Below are 20,724 nucleotides of genomic sequence, written 5' to 3'. Positions count from 1 at the left end.
ATTGGTTTCCCTATCATAGGTTTTTCCTTTCTAGGTGTCCCCCGTTTACTGGGTTCATCAGTGGTGTGGGTGAGCTCAACCCCCTCTATTTCCCCACTTGCGTTGTCTGCGCTATTGGGACTGGCCTCTTGGTGACTGTTCACTTCTGGTTGAGTGCTCTTAATTGGGTGGAAGAATGGTAGTTCCCCACAGACTATTACTTTTCCTATCCCTTTACCCCCTCTGGTTATCTGTGCCTTTCCTTCTTTGAAAATCACCTCAACATTGTTATCCTTGCTTAGTTTTAGGGTGGCAAGGATATTATATGGTATACTTGGGACTAGAAGTACTCCACGCACCGTACCTATCCCTGGTACGTATGCATTACCTTTGCCTGTCACTTGTACGTTATTTTGGTTAGCCACTTTCACTACGAAGCTTTCTCCCGTGAAAGAGGTTAGTAGGTTGCGATCATGTGTGGTGTGGTTTGTGGCTCCTGAGTCCAGCAGCCATGTGCCTTCCTCCCTGCCTTGGCATACGTGTCGTGCTTGGTCCCCTATGCCATATAGGGATCCGGTGTGACTTTCCCTGGAACTGTCCCTGTGGTCTCTCCTGTCTCTAGGGCTAGGTGAGTCCCTACGCCTGTGCCTGGCCTCTGGTGAGCGTCCGCTAGTATGCCTGGTCCTTTGTTCTAGTCTATCTCTCCTATGCATCCTGTCACCTGTATTTTTGGGGCAGTCCCTCTTGTAATGGTTTCTTGACCCACATGTATAGCACTCTGTGTTGCTCTGGCTCCTGCCCTGTGGCTCAACTTTTCTGCTGGGTCTCTGCTCCCTGCGGCTTAGGGAGCGTTCCTTTCTGATGCAATCTTCAGATATTAGTTTACTCGTTAGTAAGTCAAGTGAGAGCCTCCCTGTCCCTAGGTTGTCTATCTGCGTAATAAATGTGTCCCAACTGGGGTCTAGGGAATTCACTATGATACTTATCATGGTCCTCTCGCTTATGACCTCCCCCCTTTGTGTCAGCTGGGTTCTAGTATTATTTAGTGATAGTAAATGCTCGCTCATGGGTGTCCCTGCCTTGAGTTTTGTGGCATAGAATTCCCTGGATAGCCTGGTGGTGCTGGCAACACTTTGGCAGTAAAACAGTTTGTGCATTCTTTGTATTATCTCTAATGCAGTTAGGTGGTGACCAATGCTGGGGTAAATACTGGGGGTAATGCTAGCTATGACAATGCAATAAGCCTTGTGGTGGATGCAATCCAGTTCAAAAGTCCAGGGTTTTTCTGGGGGGTCAGTAATCATGGATAGCAGGTCTTCTTTAAGTAGGGTGCCCTGGAGTTGTTGATTCCAGTCTAGGAAATTTTCCCCATCTAGCCTCAGTTTTGGAAAATCACTGGGTAAATTCCCTGAATTGTAAGTTAAATTACTTACATTGTGTCGCTGTCCATGGTTCCTCACATAAGGATACTCGCAATAAGGCAGGGGAACGACTGTGGCAAGTCTGAACTGACTTGTCTCTATGTGCCTGCGTCGGTGTAGCTCTATGTCTTGTTCCGTTTCTCTTACAGGGGCGCGCTGCGCATGCGTGAAGTTCATTTCTCCCCAGTCGTCGTGGAGTGAGGAGCTCGTCCATGCTGCTCCCGGATGAAGGCCCCAATCTTCCGGATGGGCCTTCAGCTCCTCTCCGGTTGGGCTTGCCTGCTCGGGATCGTCGTAGATCGCCGCCTGGAGTCTCGGAGAGCGGTGAGGATCGCCGATGGACGTTGGGAGTCCCGTTGTGGCCGCGAATGGTCCCGGTCGGCCCGGTCTCGCGCGGGTGCCGCCTGTGGGTGTCGGGCCGATCCCCCTGCCCGCCGATGGACGTCCTCTGCCTGTGGATGGCCTCGCGGTCCACGGATCTGGTCCCGGTCGTCGGTCCGGTGAGTAATCCCACCGCCCTTGGTGTCTCGTTTTTGCGTGTGGGTCCCTCAGGGGCTCTGGGTGGTCCTGGTCCCACGCGATGGTGGTCGTCTTCCCGGGGTGGGCATCGGCGCCGGCCCACGTCGCGCTGGGGTCCCTTTTATTTTTCGGCCTGGCACCGGGGTCTGCGGTTTGTATTTTTACCTTGTCCCCTAGGGCCGCGGCGATTAGTTCGATGGCCTTATTGACCTCGGGCTCGGTAGGTGAGCTTGTAGGTTTGGGTTTTGGGTCTTTTTGTTTTTTGTGATATTTTTGGTCGGTAGTTTTGGAGTAGGCCCCGATTCCCGCCGCGGAATTTGAATCTCGGGAGTCTATTGGTGGATGGTCGGCCATTTTTGATGACGCCGCCTTCCAAGATGGCCGCCGTGAAAAGGGCGCGAAGCCTCCTTCGGCCTTTGCGGTAGGTGTTTGGTGGGGGAAATTTTCCCTTACCGGGTCTCCTTCGCTGTGACCGGATTCGTCCTCATCTTCCTCACTCGCTGCTTCGCAGCCTTCGATCAGGCTTCGGAGTTCCGCGATGAGGTCGTTGTTACTTTGTGATGAATCTATCAGCTCGAGGAGTTTTTCTTTCAGGTGATGCATCTCCTCCTTTGAGGTTTCGGGTTGAGCAGGCCGTTCTGCCATCTTCTTGGTGAATGCCCTGGTATTCACCCTGTCTGTCGTGGTCCCTTGCATGCTGCGGAGTATTAGGATTGGGCTATCAAACCATCCTCTGCTACCATATTGTTAAATGTGTTCGAGGATCGTGCCCAATAACTCCATAGACAAGTTCTTAGTGAACCAATTATCTTTTATTGATCATACATCTTAACTTTGCAGGTACAGATCTGGAAGTGTTGCAGGACCGCATGGCTGACCCTTAAGTACCCCTGGGGCGTGGCTAAGGTAAGGAGGGGTTATTGGGCTAGGGTGGACCTTGGGGGCTGGCTTGTCCAGCCCCCCTGCTTTCAGCTCTGGGTCAGAGGCAAGGCATTTATTTATGACAGACTCTTTCTCCATCTAGGAGGGGAAGCCTGGCAGAAGAAGGCTGTATTCAGACGCAGCCTTGTCGTAATTGGGGGAAGGGGGTCGTTGAGGTCATTCAGACGAGCCCCTTAACCCATCAGAGGCTGCCCAGCGTCTCCAGGTTGCTCACAGCATCCCTCTGCGGCCATTGGCTGGGGTGCCGTGACGTCACGGAACCTGCCATCCTCTCAAGCGAATGCCCCCGCGGTAAGAACCGGGACGCGAAAGAGCGTCAGCCAAAGAAAAGGGCAGGTGAGCCATGGTGAGTTTCGCCTCGTCCCGCCCGGCCGTCACCTCCAAGCAGCCCCCCTGGCCCCGCCTCGCCCCCGAGGAGGAAGCTCCCCCTCCCGGGCAGTGGCGTCCCGCCCTGAGGGGACGGACAAAATGGCTGCCGCGCGCGCGCCGCGGATTCAAACGCCGGGCGCGGGGCGGGGGCGGGGGCGGCGGTCTCCCGGCGGGGTTCACTGCGCTTGCGCCCCGCGATTCAAGATGGCGGACAGTGCGGAACTAAAGGTAAAGGCGCAGTTGGGAGCCCCCCCCGCCTCCCTCCGCGGCCACTCTCCGCCCCCGCCCCGGGCCCTTTCGGGGGGGCGGCGGGGCCCACGGGGGTGGCGGCGGCGGGGGCGCCTCTGAGGCGGCGGGGTCGGCAGGAGCGCGGAGGAGGGGAGAGGGGCAGGGAGGACTGAGGAGGGCGCCCTCCCCCCGGGCTGCCTGGAGAAAAGACCCCCGGAGCCCCCGGCTGCCTTCGTCCCGCTGCGGGGCTCCCGCTTCCTTCCCCGCGGAAGACCGGGCTGCTCTCCTCCGGGCAGGACGGGGCTCCCCGCGACCGTCCCCCGCCGGAGAGCGGAGCCAGCTCGGGACTTCTTTTCTGCCCCGGCTCTCGGGGCCCAAGTCCTGCCGCAGATGCGGGGAGCCCTCTCGCCCGAGCCTGCCTGCCTGTCTGCCGGCCGCCCCCTCCCGTCGGCCCCAGGGACCCGTGCCGGCTTTGCCCGGGAAAGGCTGGGAAAGTCTCTCGGGCTCGGGCTCGGGACGGGAAGAAGCGGAGAGGACGCCTTGTCGTCCAGGGGTTTCCCTTTCCTTTTGGCCAGACGGGGCCGGCCGGAGGGAGGGAGGGAGGGAGGGTGAAGGTTTTCTTCCTCGGAAGATGCGTGTGCGCGGGACGCCAATTGGGGTCGTGTGGACGCGGCGCGCTCGGCGAGGGGCGCCATCCAACGGGCGGGCGGCGATGTCAGTTCGCGGGAGTTGGGGCCGGAGTTGCAAGGAAGGAAGCGGGGAGAACGCGGGGCTTCCTCGGCTTCTCCCTCTCCCGGCTTGCGCGCATTTCCCGGCTCTCTTCCCCCCCTTTCTCTCCGTCCCTCCCTCCCTCCCTCCCTCCCGAAAGTTCAAGCTTTTCCGAGCTCTCTGGAAGGCGAGAAGGGGCGGAAGGAAAGCGGATTCCCTCCTACTCGAGGGGAGAGAGAGTAAAAGGGGGGCATCTCGCCGGCTCCTTTTTTCCTACGGAGACTGCTTCTGAAGGGCCCCAGGGATGACAGCTGGAGGAGGGATGGGGACCCCCGTGAGAGAAAATAGTTTAAATATCTCTGGGCGCTTAGCAGCCTCTCAAGAAGTTTTTCTTTTTAAAGCAATATCCCTTTTGTGAAAAGAACGTTTGATGTAGTTATAAGATTCTTAGCGTTTCAATTTCCTGTTGGGGTTGCACTGAAGTGTTTTGTAATATTAATTTCCTTTACTTAATTATTCATACGTTTGGTGATGATAAAAGGATTTTTGGGGGGGATATATTCAGTTACAGCGCTTAATATTTTCATTTATTACAAGGCTAGCTAGTTTCCATGAAATACAACAAATGCCTGAAGTGCAAAGTGAATGCTTAATTTAAAAAGTCTTTAGTGCAGATGGAAGGCTTTTTTTTTTTCTTGTACAGAGTTTCAGTCTTTATAAGCCACAAGGTAAGTCAAATTTGTACATCAGCATTCAGTCAGAGGTAATGTAAAAGCTTTCTGAAGAGCAATAGCTGCAGCATACTATATTAGATGCTTGGTGTAGGTTTAAATAGGGATGAGGCTGGGAGGGAAGACAGGATAGTTGTGATAACAAGTATCTAATAATTAACAATTATAATGTGTTGAAAACCTATTGTGCTTGCTGAGACTTTTTGAGATTTTTGATGTACTGGTGCCAGAGGGCCTCTAGGTATCTATAAAGATCTTTTTTCATTTGGACTCTTCAACTGTGCTTTGATCTTTCAGGAGTTTGTATACAAAGTGGTGGCTATTTTCTTTGAATGGATCCTGTTTATCACCTCCCCCTTGCCTTTGTGCTTTGAAGAGAGAAGTGGAATTTTGCTGGTCTGGAAATAAGAGTCTTTAAAAAAAATCCCCAAGCATAGTTTTTAGCCAGCTGTTGTAAAGCATAAAAACATTTATCTGTTTTCATTCATTCTTTGAGTGGCTTCGTTAATCTTGGCTCTGATTGGCTGAGATGATGGGCTCATTAGGGAATAGTTTTAAAACCTGACTGTTTTAGATGGCAAAACATTCCTCCTTTTCTCTCTCTTCAAGGTCCTGTGGAGAAAGCAAATTTATATCTCAGGGATATACATTTTTTCCTTCAGTAAGCACGAGAAAATGACTCAAAACAACGTTAAAAGCACTTTTTAAGACATGAAATTTTCCCTGCCATCCCTCTATCTTTCTTTTCCCCTGCTCATTTGCCAACATTAGGTATTCTGTTCTCTCTGTAGCATATGTCTGACGTTGATTTTTATTGCTTCCTTTGGTGTTAACATAAATTTTAAAATATGCAATTGTTTTTTAACATTTAACACAAACTCAAGGCAATTTACAGAATATTAAATACTAAAACGTTGTACACATTTAAAACTAAAATGAGGAATACAAGCAAACAAAATCAATTGAGAAGACTAAAACTTAGAATCTGATCCACCTCACAGGGACGTTGTAGGGAAAATAGCCTCCTGTTTGTATGGGAATATGTCCATTGTCTTGAATTATTTGTAAAAATAATAAAGGGATAGAAATAAAAAAATATCTAGCAGAGGTAGAACAGAAGACAAATATTTTTAATGCTTGACTTAAAAAAACAATTGAGGCCAAAATTTCCATTGTGAAGAAGACAGTTGCTAAGTGAATTTTGCCTCATTTTATGACTTTTCTTGCTATAATTAAGTGAATTACTGAAATTATTAAGTTAATAACATGGTTGTTAAGTGAATCTGGCTTCCCAATTGACTTTGCTCATCAGAAGGTCTCAAAAGATGATCACATGACCCTGGAACACTGCAACTGTCATGATGAGATGTTATCCATTCAATTGCATCAGACTCTCGGCAATTCTGTGGGTCATAATACATGCCATCATACATAGTGTCATAATACATGCCAGTACCAAGCGTCTGAATTTTGATGACATGACCATGGGGATGTTACAATGGTTGTAAGTGTGAAAAACAGTTACGTCATTTTTTTCAGTGCTGTTGTAACTTTGGTCACTAAACAAATGGTTGTAAGTTAAGGACTGCCTGTAGTTCCCCTCTTTTTGCTGTCTCCAAGTAAAGCAATTGTATCCAATATTGTGAAAGTGGTGAGTGATGCGAAAGTAAATTTGGAATTTCCTCTCACTTTCTAAATGGATTTGGCCGATGTAAATGAAGGAGAAAGTCTGATCTGGTGGTGATTCTTTTGTGGTCAAATAGCTCCAAATAGCCTGCTCCTCTGTTCCTATCAGACTTGACTGTTTTGAGGTAGGAAAAGAAACTAGTTATCTTACTAAGATTGTAAAATATTTTACTACAAATCGTTTATATGCACATGCTTATGTTTATATCACATTTACATTTAGAATAGAATAAAGCTGGAAGGTCTTCTAATCTTGCCCCCTGATCAAGCAGCAGAACCTATACTATTTCAGATAAGTGGCTGTTTAGTCTCTTCTTAAAAACCACCAGTGGTGGAGCGCCCACAATTTCTGGAGGCAACTTCTGTTTCACTGGTTAATTATCTTCACTATTGGGAAGTTTCTCCTTAATTCCAGGTTGCTTCTCTCCTTGATTAGTTTCCATCCTTTGTTTCTTGTCCTGCCCTCTGGTGCTTTGGAGAATAATTTGACCCCCTCTTCTAAGTGACTGTCTAGTCTCCTCTTAAAAATCTCCAGTGATGGAGCGTCCATGATTTCTGAAGGCAAATTTATACAAACAATAAAGGATATTAAATGTTTTTAAAAATTAAGAGCCACTTTGGTGTAGTATTTAAAATACTGGTCTAGAAACGAGAAGACTGGGAGATTTGGGTCTTCTTTAGGCATGAAAACTGACTGAGTAACTTTGGGCCTGACTACTTTCTCAGCTCAGCCCCCCTCACAGGATTGTTGTGGGGAAAATAGGCAGACCTATTCTCACAGCCTTGAGATGACCAAAACATATATTTAAAAAAGGTAGGATAAAAATAATGATGATAATTGTGTGGGAAGGTTATTCAGATATTCTAGATCCAAGTTATGTAGAGTTTTCTAAGTAAATATCTGCTTTTAAAGGAAACTCTTCCAAGGCTTGTTGTTGGAGCATCCAAGAACAAGGTGGTAGCCAGGAGTGCTTAAATTACTGTAAATTTCCTGTGAAATTGCACACTGTTTTCAGTTTTGACTTTTCTGCTGGAGGGATAAAACTGGTCAGGCTTAACAGGATAAGCAGATGGAAAAAATTCCCTTCCCTTTTTTAATTTGGGAAGGTAATTTAAATCCAAGATGAGCTACTTTTGTTTATATTTGGGGTTGTTTTTAAATGGACAATCAAGCCTGTTTCCAATCTGCAGGGAAAATACCTGTTGCATGGTTGAAAGTTTTTTAAAACTTCCTGTATGTCTTTGCATATTGTGTATAGTTTGAATTAATATTATAGTTCAGAGATGGATAGCACTTCTTGAATGCTAAAATTACAGATGGGGTCTGAGAAATCCTTTTTGGAAGGGGGAAGGCAAACATTGTCTTAAGGAATGGCAGGGCCTACAAATAGTTGTATGTTCCAAGGGGCAAATTTAGATTGCATCAAATATTGGTATTAGTTTCCTTATAAAACAATAGCTGCATTCCGTTCTAGTCTGCACCAGTCAGATGCCACCTCACGTAAGGTACAGTATATGCCCTAAGTGTGGATGCTCAGAGAATAAGAAGAGCTTGTGGAAATTGGGTATGTTTAACTTTGTGGCAAAAAGTCATAATGCAATCATAATCACCCTCTTCAAATATCTTAAGGGTTGTCACACAAAGAAAGTAAAGGCCTGTTCCCTGTAATTTGGGACAAGATATAATGTAATATATTTTAATTACCGGAAGGAAGATTTTAGCTGAGAGTAAGAAAAACTTCCTGTTGTAAGAGCAGATTGAGAGAGAGGAAAGTGCTGCTCTTTCTTGGATAGAACATAGAATAACAGAATTGGAAGGGACCTTGGAGGTCTGTCCAATTAATTATGTATGACTTTCAAATAATAATAAGAGTTTTAATTTACAGAATACATGACGAAGTGATGGGTATAGAAGGAGCAAATAGTAACGGAGGAGCCGGAACGGAGGACTAAAGGGGCCCAAAGACAGGAAGAACAGGAAAAGGTTTTAGAGGAAGGAGACAAAGAGGAAGAAAGGGAACTTCAAGAGGAAGAAGGAGTGAGAACAAGAGCTAAGAGAAGGGACAGGAAGTAATAGAATATCACGCAGTAGAACCACAAAGAAATGGAACAGAATTTAAAATTTTTATCATTAAATGTAAATGGTCTTAACTCTCCGGCTCAAGCAGGAGACCCTGTACCATTCCAGACAAGTGGCTGTCCAGTCTCTTTCTGAAAGCCTCCAGTAATGGAGCACCCACAACTTCTGAAGGCAAGCCCTTCCACTGGTTGATTGCTCTCACCATTAGGAAATTTTGGGTACACATTGGTTAGGCTGTAATTTGTATTTCTGCAGTAAGCAGGCAATTGGACTCTGGCTCCGTCCGATTCTGACCCCATAATGTTACTGTGATTTCAGTTGCATGCAGTTCCCAAAGGAAGTAAGTTGGAATGAACAGCTACATTTTTTCATCTCCTATGACTTTCCATGAGCCATGGAAACAGCTACCTTAAGATACACAATATCCCACTTTAGGCTTTGCAAGCAATATAAATGACAACTTTTTATCCTTTTCACATAAGTTCAATACAAGCATTAAAATAAAATAACTGACTTTTTCAGAGTACTCTCCATGCTTCCCCATTTGGTACATATATCAGATATCAGATTTATTTTGGGATGTGTCCAGGCAAAGTTGCAGTGAATTCTCATTTAAATCAACAAGACTTGGGTCATGGCTAGATTCTGTGGATTTCTCCAAATAATGTGATCTGGATTCAAACCACTATAGGAGTATTTCTGTTTTACTATAGCAATAGCAAGAGCACTTAGACTTATATACCGCTTCATAGTGCTTTACAGCCCTCTCTAAGTGGTTTACAGAGTCAGCCTCTTGCCCCCAACAATCTGGGTCCTCATTTTACCCACCTCGGAAGGAGGGAAGGCTGAGTCAACCTTGAGCCTAGTGAGATTCGATCTGCTAAACTGCCAAACTGCTGACAGCTGGCAATCAGCAGAAGTAGCCTGCAATACTGCACTCTAACCACTGCGCCATTACGGCTCATGTTTTAGTAAACATCAGCTTTCAATCTGTCTCCAGATTGTTTTTAAATTTTTTAAAGTTTGGTACTATGTTTTAGATGGAAAAGAAAAGACCTAATTGTATCTTCTGTTGTTTTTATAAACTGAGGAAACTGCTTTAATTGCTCAGTTGTGTTTTTGAGAAGTATGGGAATTTTGTACTCTTTGGCATGCTTTTTTAAAAGTTCTTTTTGCTAAAGTATTAAAGCAGTTATTAGATGGTATCTGTAAGTAACTCTGGTACTTTGTGTTTTTGTCATTAATGATTATTTTATAGCTGGAAAACAAATCCAAAGTTTTGTGATATCAGATTTATAAAGATTTTTATAGAGAAAAAGAAAAATATCAGTTTTAATTGGTGTGTAAACCTTATAATCTATTTGGGATGGATATCAGTTGGCATCAGTGACGGTTGTGTGGTGGTGATTCTTATGATCTTTAATTGCAGATATTTATATGTATTTTTGAATGGTTGTCTTTGGTGTATTGCTATAGTAAGTCACTTAGATTCATTTTTATGGAAAAGGCATAAAAGTACTTGAAAATAAATAGATGGTAGCACTTTGAACTGATGAGCTGCTATATTGGGGAAACAAAAATAAAACTTTATAAAGATTTGGCACAGAAATCAAATAAATTCCATCCATTTGTCAGCTGTTATGGCAACTCAGTTTCCAAACATGCAATGGGCATCAGGATGTTTATTCTTTAAAGAAACAACTCTCCACTCCTCAATTTAAGGTCCTGATTTAAAAAAAAAATTCTTGAACATTTTCCATTGGGGAACTCTACCTTAAACTTAGTTACCAGAATTTATAGTACAGTTTCACGGTTCAAATTCTGAAATGTGTTACACAATAAAATCAATTTAAGTGAACAGTGGCGTTTAGATGCAGTTAGCCAACTATCAGTAATTTAAAAAGTTTTTATTCTCCCATGCTACCAGTGCAAATGTCAAATAAACAGCTTTGCATTACTACGGGAAAAATAGGCCAGTAATAGGCCATAAAAATTAGAATGCAGATTTTATGCACATGTAAATATAAACAGTGTGTACATACTGTCTGAAGGATTTCATGCTTAATTAAAAGTACCTTTCAATGATATTTATAAGGTTATTGGTGGAATTTTTTATTAATCCATTCTTTAATAAAAGTTGCATATTTTTCAGAATGTTTTTGTTAGGTTAAAGATGTTCCATATAAAGAGTCACCGATGGTTGCTTTTGAAGGCATGAAGTTATTTTAATTTTTTTGTGTAAAATTTGTTAGTTGAGCTTTTTAGGATAGTATTTATAATCAGGCAGACAAGAGAGGGAAAACAAAACCAAGTAGTTGATTGTATGAAGAAGAGAAACTGCAAAGAGGCTGATAAAAAAACAATTTGAGACAGCATAATTTGAGATAAAGCACTGTGGAAAGAATGTCAGATAACTGAGAATTTAATTTGAGGGATGTTTACATTAATAGTAAATATAAAAACAAAGTATTTAATTATCTTAAATTCACACTAAATTAACTTTGGCTGTATCTTTTTAATATCCAAACCTGATATGTCAAGTTTGAGACCATTAGAGTTTTAATCATGAAAAAAGGCTATTCTAGAAGAAGGTGGCAGGAAGTCAGAAGAAGCTGAAAATCACAAGCTGTATGAAAGTTGTCAATGCAGTGAGGAAGGGAATTTACGTTATTAGACTATTGTGAAATGTTATAGGGGTGCATGTAAATTTTCCATTTCAAGCCATTAATTCTGGAAATTTAAACAAAGTGACACAGAGATGGCTAGAATGCAAAATAAGACAGACAGCTTGGTGGCAAATGGAGATATGGGAATTGGTTTTTACCCTAGAGATACTGATTTTCAGTTTAAAAAGAAAATAATTTGTTCCGTCAGGAAACTTAGAGGAGCAAGATGGAGAAGCAGGACTGAAATTTGAGATTGATAGAAACACAGTAAGGAAGAATGAGTTTAAATCTCAAGGACTAAATGAATCGAATCTTAAGGTTCTGAAGATTCTAACTGTCAACTATTTTGTACAGGTAGTCTTCAAATTACAAGGGTTCGTTTTGTGACCATTCAAAATTACAATGGCAATGAAAAACCATAACCCTAAACAACCTGATCGTTGGAATGGAATTTGGTCACTAACCAAAAGTGGGTGTAGTAGATTTCAAACAGAACATGAGTTAGCAATGTAATGTAGCTACAAAAGCACAGTGTTAGGTGATGGTGGCGCAGTGATCAGAGGGCAGTACTGCAGGCTACTTCTGCTGATCACCGGTTCCATCTTTCTGAGGTCGGTAAAATGAGGACCCAGATTGTTGGGGCATTAAGCTGACTCAGTAAACCGCTTAGAGAGGGCTGTGAAGCACTGTGAAGTGGTATATAAGTCTAAGTGCTATTGCTATCAGCAGAAGTGTAATTTTCAAGCCAAGAGAGGCAGTTGCTACACTCTTACCGTTGGTCAGATCTCTCCTGGTTGTTTAGAGAAGAGCAGTGAGGATGACCAGGGACTAAAAGCCCTGTGGGAGAGTCCTATCAATGGTCACTGGGACTGCCACAACTGCTCTTGTAAGTCAGCATGGCCACATAACATTGTACATTTGTAGCTGCATTGCTCAGCCCCAGAGCTGGTCTCAATTATTGATACAGTACTTAAAAATCCTAAAATAAAATTGAAGGAGGATATGCTGTTTAGTGAGGCTGGAAAGAAATCTTGATGAGGCCCTTTGTCCTGAAATATCTTTTGTGTCTTGAAATGAATATTGTATACGGCTGCAAGGCTGGAAGGATTAGGTACCCTACAAAATTAAATAGAGGTAGAAGTTTGGCAGCAAAATGAGGGTTGGATGCCTTAAAATGGTTGTAATGCCTCAATGGTTAGTGCTTCAATGGTTAATGTCAAACCACCCTGAATTAAAGATGAAAGACTTCACTTTGTTCATATCTTGGGCGTTCCATTTCAAGGTCAGTGGCAGTGCACAGAGGCCAAATGCCAAAAAACCTATCATTGCCCCAACATATACAGACCACATTGATTCTTGTTGTTGAGAGCATATATCCTGATAAATTATGGTGCCTTTCATTTATATCTTCTGGGATCATATCTAGCAAAGTATTTACGGTTTTGATTCCAGTTTTATTCCCACAATTTTCTGAATGTTTTGGAATTCTGCCATCTTTCTAAGGTTCCTATTTTAAAATTGCTTTTTATTTTTACAATTTACAATTACAGGTTGTCCTCGATTTAAGACCATAATTGAGCCCAAAATTTATGTTGCTAAAATTTATGTTACTAAGCAAGGCAGTTAATGGCACTTTTTAAAGTGTCTTTGTAATGGTCATTAAACAAATGGTTGAAGACTACCTGTAGTCATGGTAGATTAAGCAATAAATTAAGCAATTCTTGTTTTGTTTTTTGTCTGTTTCTTTAATACAGATGTGCCATATTAATGGCATATATAAGCAGACCTTTCTCAAGGGGATCCTGCTGTTTTGCTAGGAAGAAGAAGAATCAGGCCTTTCATACTATAATTGTCTTTGAATAAAAAGAATCTGGCAGTGAAGCTAGTGGTGAAATGTGGGAGTTGCTTTTAAGGGACTTAAGAGAGCCAGTTGGTTAAGTGGTGAAGGCACCAGGCTAGAAAGCAAGAGACTGCAACTTCAAGTCCTGCCTTAGCCATGAAAGCCAGTTGGGTGACCTTGGGCCAATCACTCTCTCAGTCCAATTCCCTCACAGGGTTGTGGTTTTCAAGAAAGTACCTGTGTTTCCCGGAAAATAAGACCTAGTCTTATATTAATTTTTGCTTCCAAAAGACTCATTAGGGCTTATTTTCCAGTTAGGTCTTATTTCTGGGGAAATGCAGTACTAAATGCGTCGGTCTGGCTGACAATCTTAACGGACTTAATTTTGGGGGAGGGCTTATATTACAAGCATCCTGAAAAATCATGCTAGGGCTTATTTTCCAGTTGGGTCTTATTTTCGGGGAAACGGATAGAAGGAAGGTGTTTTGGATATGTTTGTTGTCTCGAGTTATTTGTAAAAATAATAAAGATGAGATATAAATAAAAATTCCATATATTTAACAAACTTTTCTTTATAATGTATCCCTTCAGGTTCTTGTTTTCTTTTGTTCCCTTATACCATTTTAATGAAATGGGGTAAATAGTAAAAAAAATAACATTTATACCTACAGTGGATATAGAAAGTTGCACACACTTGGTAAAAGTTTTTGAGATATAAAATAAAACCAGACCAAGATAAATCACTTCAGAATTCTTTCTGCTTTTAATATGACATATAAGCTATACAATACAATTGAAAAATAAACTGAAATTTTTTAGGAGGAAAATAACATTAAAAAACTTACAATAACATGGTTGCATAAAGATGCACGCTCTTAAACTAATAAACTAAGGACCTTTTAATTTTATGACATCATTCAGTCTTGGAGTAGGAGCCTGTCAGCATGGCACACCTTGCCTTGGGAGCCTTTGCCCACTCTTCCTTGCAAATGTCAGATTGCCTCTCCTGTTCACAGCCCTCTTCAGGTCACCCCACAGATTTTCAACCGGATTCAGGTTCAGACACTGGCTGGGCCATTCCAAAACTTCGAGCATCTTCCGATGAAGCCATTCTTTTGTGGATTTGGAGGCATACCTTGGATCGTTGTCATGTTGAAAGGTGAGCTTCATCTTCAGCATTTTAGCAGAGGCCTGAAGGTTTTGTGCCAAAATTGACCGATATCTGGAACTGTTCCTATTGCCTTCCATCTTGACTTCAGCCCAGCTGAAGAAAAGCAGTCATCACCATGCTTCACGTTGGGTATGGTGTACTTTTGTGATGTGCAGTTTTTTTGTGCCAAACATACTTTTTGGAAGTATAGCCCACAAGTTCAACCTTGGCCTCATCAGACCATAACACATTTTTCCACACAATTTTGTCAGACTTGATGTAGGTTTTTGCAAAATGTAGCCAGGCTTGGATATTTTTTCTTTGTAAGAAAGGGCTTCCATCTTGCCATCCTATCCCATAGCCCAGACAGATGAAGAATACGGGAGATAGTTGTTACATATAGCACACAACCAGTACTTGCCAGAAATTTTTTCATGTTGCTTGGCAGCCTCTTAGATCAGTTTTCTTCTTGCATTTTTATCAATTTTGGAGGAAGATCTAGGAACATCTAGTTCTTGGTAATGTCATTGTGCCATATTTTCTCCATTTGTTGATGATTGCCTTCACTATGTTCCATAGTATCTCCAGTGCCTTAGAATTTTTTTTGTACCTTTCTCCTGACTGATGCCTTTCAGCAATGAGATCCCTTTGATGCTTTGTAAGCTCTTTGCAGACTACGGTTTTTGTTGTAAGAGGCAACTGAGTGAAAGTCAAGAATCCTAGAACAGCTGAACTTTATATGGACTTGAACAGTGTTATTTTAATTGATGACAGATGTGTCCTGACTACTGTTTCCATCATTTTGAATGTGAGTGGTTAATTTTGGACACAGCCACACCAAGCTGTGAACACTTATGCTATCATATTATTATAAGTTTTTTATTATTATACCCGCCCCCCCAAGATTTCAGTTTGTTTTTCAATTGAATTGTACAGCAGCTGATATAATAAAGGTGGAAAGAATTCTGAAGTGATTATCTTGACTTTTTTACATCTCAAAAACCTTCTGAGCATTTAACGGGTGTGTAGACTTTCTATAACCAGTGTATTTAAAAGAACTGAAAGAAAAGAACATTTCACAAATTGTCAAGAACTGTCAAGAAAATCTAAAGCTTGAAAATGTCAAAAATATGGAAAATTGTGCAACATTTTAAAATTCAGGGTAAAAAGATCAAGGAAATGGGCATACCTTTATACTAAAAAATGGATAGGATTGCAAAAAATAAATAAAAATGACAATCATGAAAAAGTACACCCCACTAAAATTTTTGTCTCTTCAATCTATTTCAACATACAGGATAGGTATTTGATCTTCATTTCAAATGAGCCATGGTGGTGCAATGGTTAGAGTGTAGTACTGCAGGCTACTTCTGCTGACTGCCGGCTGCATGCAATTTGGCAGTTTGATTCTCACCAGGCTCCAGGTTGACTCAGCCTTCCATCCTTCTGAGGTGGGTAAAATGAGGACCCATTTGGTTGGGGGCAATATGCTGACTCTGTAAACCACTTAGAGAGGGCTGTAAAGCAGTATATATATATATATAAGTCTAAGCGCTCTTGCTATTTCAACAGCACTGATAGATATAATGAATACCATGTATCATTTCTTTTTTTCAGTCCATTGCATAATTAAACAAATACCAATTTTTCATGTAGAAAACTTGAACATTTCGTTTGATTTGCTTTTTCTTGTTGAAGTGCATGATCTCATCATGCCTTAGCTGAAAAGAGTTATCTGAGATCTTCAGAAAGAACATTATAGAAGTCTTTGAATCTGGGAAAGGTTAGGGATTTTAAAAGATTGCCAAATCATTGCCCATCAGTCATTCTACTGTTCTGAAGATCTACTACAAGTGAAGAAGATTTCAAACAACTGCCAACTTGCCCAGCCAGGCCATCTGAGTAAGTTCATCCTGAGAACAGAATGCAAGATGGTGAAAGAATTCTCCAAGAATCCCAGAATTTTATCACATGACTTACAGATAGCGCTCACCACCATTAATGTCCATCAAACTACCATTGGAAGGAAGCTGCACAAATGAGAACTACATGGGAGATGTGCCAGGAGGAAACCTTTGCTGTCCAGAAAGAACATAAGGCCAAGAATAAAGTTTGCTGATAAACACCTACACAAGGATCAGGATGTTTGGAACAATGTGCTCTGGACAGAAGTTATTTTGTCCTAGCACCAAAAGTCATCGCAGGCAAAACCCAAATGCAGCCTTTCATCAGAAAGCCCATTTGTTAAACCAGTTTGTATGTATTGTATTCATTGCTCTCAGTACTGTTTCTCTGTGCACTTGCTGTGCTGGTTGGTTAACACAACAATATCCTTAACATTGGTTATGGGCCCAGAGCCAACCAGAACTAACTAGGATTGTTCAGAGCTAAACTGAGAGTGAATGTGAATAATACAGAAAACTGTGTTTGTGATATATAATCCAAGTGAAGATGGCACAAGAACAGTTATCGAATATTTCCATGATAACCCAGCTGGATGGAACAAACTATGTATCTTGGTGTACAAAATGTAATCTTCTTCTGCGTAGAGAAGGACTGTGGGACATAGTAATTAATCCACCGGATGCAACAGCATGGAATCCTGATAACGATGAAGATGCGAAGAAATTAGCCAAGTTTACCAGAGACAATGAACGAACTTTTTGCATAATTGGACTGACACTGAGTGACCAGCAGCTTGTCCATATTCGTGGCGAAGAGTCTGCTGCTAGGTGTTGGACCAAGTTGAAGAGACTATATGTTCGTGACACTGTGGGTGCTCATATAAATCTCACACGGAAATTGTTTAAACAACATCTTCTTAAAGGAGGAGATATGATGGCTCATTTGGAATCCATGACCAGAATTTTCCAGGAGCTGCATGAAAAGGAACTTGTTTTCTCGGAACTACAGCAAGTTTATATAATTCTTTCTTCTTTGGACGATAGTTATGATGACTATGTTTCTTCACTGGAGGTTTTGACGAGAGATGACCTCACATTGGCTGGCGTAACCGGTAGGTTATTGGAAGAATCCAGAAGAAGACAAGAAAGGGATCAGTTGAGAATAAACCAACCAAAAGAAGAAAAAATGTATACAATTGCCTATGTTGTAAAACGATGTTTTGCTTGTGGGGCTAAAGGGCATATAGCTAAGTATTGTAAGAATACGAAAATGTCTGTTAGAGATAATAATAGACCCAAGAAGGGTTGTAATTTAGCTATATCCAGTTCAACAACTAATGTTAACCAGGATTGGTGGGTTGTTGATAATGGTGCTTCTCAATCTATTACTAAGAATAGAAACAACTTTGTGAAAACGAATAAGAGTAACCAACATGTTAGATTAGCAAATGGTTGGAAGGTTAAGGTAGCTGGAGAGGGTGTTGCACGTTGGTCATTTAGTAATGAACCATTGCCTATGTTATATATTCCTGGGTTAAAATTTAATTTGCTATCTGTTAAATCATTATTGCAAGTTGGGTTTACAGTAATGTTTAAAAATTATAAATGTATAATCGAAAAAGATGGAAAGGTTGTTACTGCAATATTAGAAAATGATTTATTCATTTTAAGAGAGAACCCAGCATTAGTAGCAAATTCTAAGTCAGTGTACAGGAATGATAAACCACATGATGAATGTATTCATCTGTTACATCGGAGACTAGGGCATATAAATTTCAGGACGTTAAAGAAAACAGTTCAGCTATCTGAAGGGATAAAACTACAATCATGCAGTAAGTATTTGAATTGTAATGCCTGTAATCAGCAAAAAAGTAGGGTAACACCAGCAAATCGTTTTGATAGTTTTAAAACCAAAAAGCCATTAGAGGTAGTGTTTGTAGATCTGATAGGAACCAAGAAACCCAGTATTGGAGGTGCCTGCTATATTCTAAGCGTAGTAGACCATTACTCTAGGTACGGATTCTGTTATGAAAACGAAATGTAAAACATTCCAGCATATAAATAACTGGCTGCGATTTGTTGAAAGGAAACAGAAGTTTAAAGTAATGTGCTTAGTAACAGATAATGGTACAGAATTCACTAACCAAAGGTTAGAGAAGTTTTTGTGAGAGGCAGGAATACAGCATAAACGGTCTGCACCGTATAGACCACAACACAACGCTTATGTTGAGAGAAGGGGTCAAACATTACAAGCTATGACTAGAACAATGTTGGCAGATTCTGGTTTGCCTGAAACCTTATGGGGTGAGGCTGTTATGTGTGCTAACCACGTATTAAACAATGTGGTACATTCATCTACTGGTGAAATACCATTTACATTATGGCATGGGAGAAAACCAAATCTTAGTTACTTACACAGATTTGGAGCCCCAGCTTGGGTGCATATTCCATCAAATGTGAGAAGGAAGGAACAACAGAGAGCCAGAAAAATGTTTTTTGTTGGCTATGACCCAAACCATAGGTCTTTTAGATTTTGGGCACAGGGAACTACTAGTGTTTACTGTAGTGCAAATGCAAAATTTCTAGAGCATGAAGGATGGGAGAAACTTGAGCGTGCAGGTTACAGACAGGATGACCATAATGTTAGCATTGAGCATCAAATGAGTAACAATACCCCTGATGAGGATATAGATAATGTAGAGTCTTCTATTAAGGTTGAAGAAGAGGAGGTAGTTTTAGGGGAGGATGAAATTGAATCACCTGCAATGAGTCCTGTATTGCCTAGGAGATCCAGTAGGGAAAGATATCCACCTGATAGGTATAAAGCAACCGTAGTTTGTCAGGTTAACATAGAACCTGCAAGTTATGAGGATATCAGGATGTATCCTGAAAAGGAACAGAATGCATGGAAGGAGGCAATGAATAGAGAAATAAACTCATTAACTAAATTGGGAGTTTATGAGGATGTTAAATTACCACCTGGAGAAAAATTGATTGGGTGTAGATGGGTGTATAAAGTAAAGAAAGGAATAGATGGGACAGTAACCCATAAAGCTCGCCTTGTAGCTCAAGGTTTTACTCAAACGGAAAAAGATTTCGATGAGGTGTTTGCTCCGAGTTTAAGAGCTAGCACGTTAAGAACTATTCTAGTGTGGGCGGCAAAGAATAAGTACATTATCAATCATATAGATGTGGAGACGGCATACTTGCATGCTCCATTACGACATACCATTTATATGAGGAAGCCGTTAGGAGTTAAAACAAACGATCACACTGATTGTTGGAAATTAAATAAAAGCCTTTATGGTTTAAAACAATCAGGGTTTGAATGGAACCAGTGTATAGTTAAAGAGCTTAATAATATTGGATTTCAGGAAGGTGTAGCAGACAAATGTCTCTTTAAAAGAGAGAATAATGGTTTAGTATCATTTTTGCTATTGTTCACGGACGATATAGCAGTTGTAACTAAAACTGACAAGGAAGCAATAGATATTGTTAGACAGTTACAAGATAAATTCAAGATTAGGGATTTAGGACATATTAGACACTATTTAGGTCTTGATATTGTTCAGACAGCTAGAGGGTATAAACTGTCACAGTCGAGTAAGATAAGCCAGATGTTGAAACGCTATAGCATGGAGCTATGTAAGCCAGCTAAAACGCCTATGGCACAGGATTTTCAACATGAAGAAATCCAAAGTCCTGGATTTAGTAAGGAGATCTATCAGTGGCTGATAGGGAGTCTATCGTATATTAGCAATTGGTCGAGGCCTGATATTTCATATAGCGTAAACCAATTAGCTAGATATAATGCAGAGCCAACAGATAGGCATTGGCAAGCCGCAAAGTGGATATTGAGATATTTAAAGATGACAATGCATTATGCATTATATTTAGAACCTAACCGCGATCTTACACTGAGCGCATATGCTGATGCCAGTTTCGCTACTGATTTGACTACCAGAAAGTCTACATCAGTTATTGCGATAATGTTAGGTAATTGTTTAATAGGATGGAAGTCAATACGGCAGAAACATATTAGTTTATCCACTATGGAAGCAGAATTTTCCTGTTTGTCACTAGTATGTACTGATTTAATTTATTATAAACAATTAATGATTGATGTAGGATTAAAGGTAGATTATCCTATCGTAATTTATGAGGATAACCAAGCTGCTATAAAAATGGCTACAAATTTAGCAGTTAAGACAAGGTCTAAATATACTGATATTCGTTATTTAAATGTTCATCAGAGTATTCAAAGTAATATGGTTCAGCTGGAATATTGTATGTCTGAAAACAATATTGCCGATAATTTCACCAAAACGCAGGGTGCAATTAAACATAAAATGTGTTGCGAAAGCTATGGCTTAAGAATTTGAACAGGTATTTATTAGCCTGTCCAAAGGGGAGAATGTTAGGATATGGTGTAAGCCTAACAGGTTGTTCAGGCAATATACGTGTTCTATAACTTTAAATGTATTCTATGTCTTTAAGATGT

General features: G+C 41.3%; 1 protein-coding gene across 1 annotated transcript in view; it reads left to right on the top strand.

The window, feature by feature from the left end:
• The first annotated feature begins 3,329 nt into the window (after positions 1–3,329).
• The window catches only part of PIAS1 (protein inhibitor of activated STAT 1), a 74,497-nt gene continuing 57,102 nt past the window's right edge, over positions 3,330–20,724 (top strand). The window contains exon 1 of the mRNA XM_070953946.1: positions 3,330–3,458. Within this exon, the coding sequence (XP_070810047.1) occupies positions 3,330–3,458 (129 nt within the window). The remainder of the gene's footprint in view (positions 3,459–20,724) is intronic.

This window comes from Pituophis catenifer, unplaced genomic scaffold, assembly GCF_029215685.1.
Source record: "Pituophis catenifer annectens isolate HBS135680 unplaced genomic scaffold, rPitCat1.0.hap2 SCAF_14, whole genome shotgun sequence".
In the NCBI taxonomy this organism is placed as follows: domain Eukaryota; kingdom Metazoa; phylum Chordata; class Lepidosauria; order Squamata; family Colubridae; genus Pituophis; species Pituophis catenifer.
The sequence above is the reverse complement of the archived record's forward strand: the minus strand, read 5'-3'. Positions and strand labels throughout refer to the sequence as shown.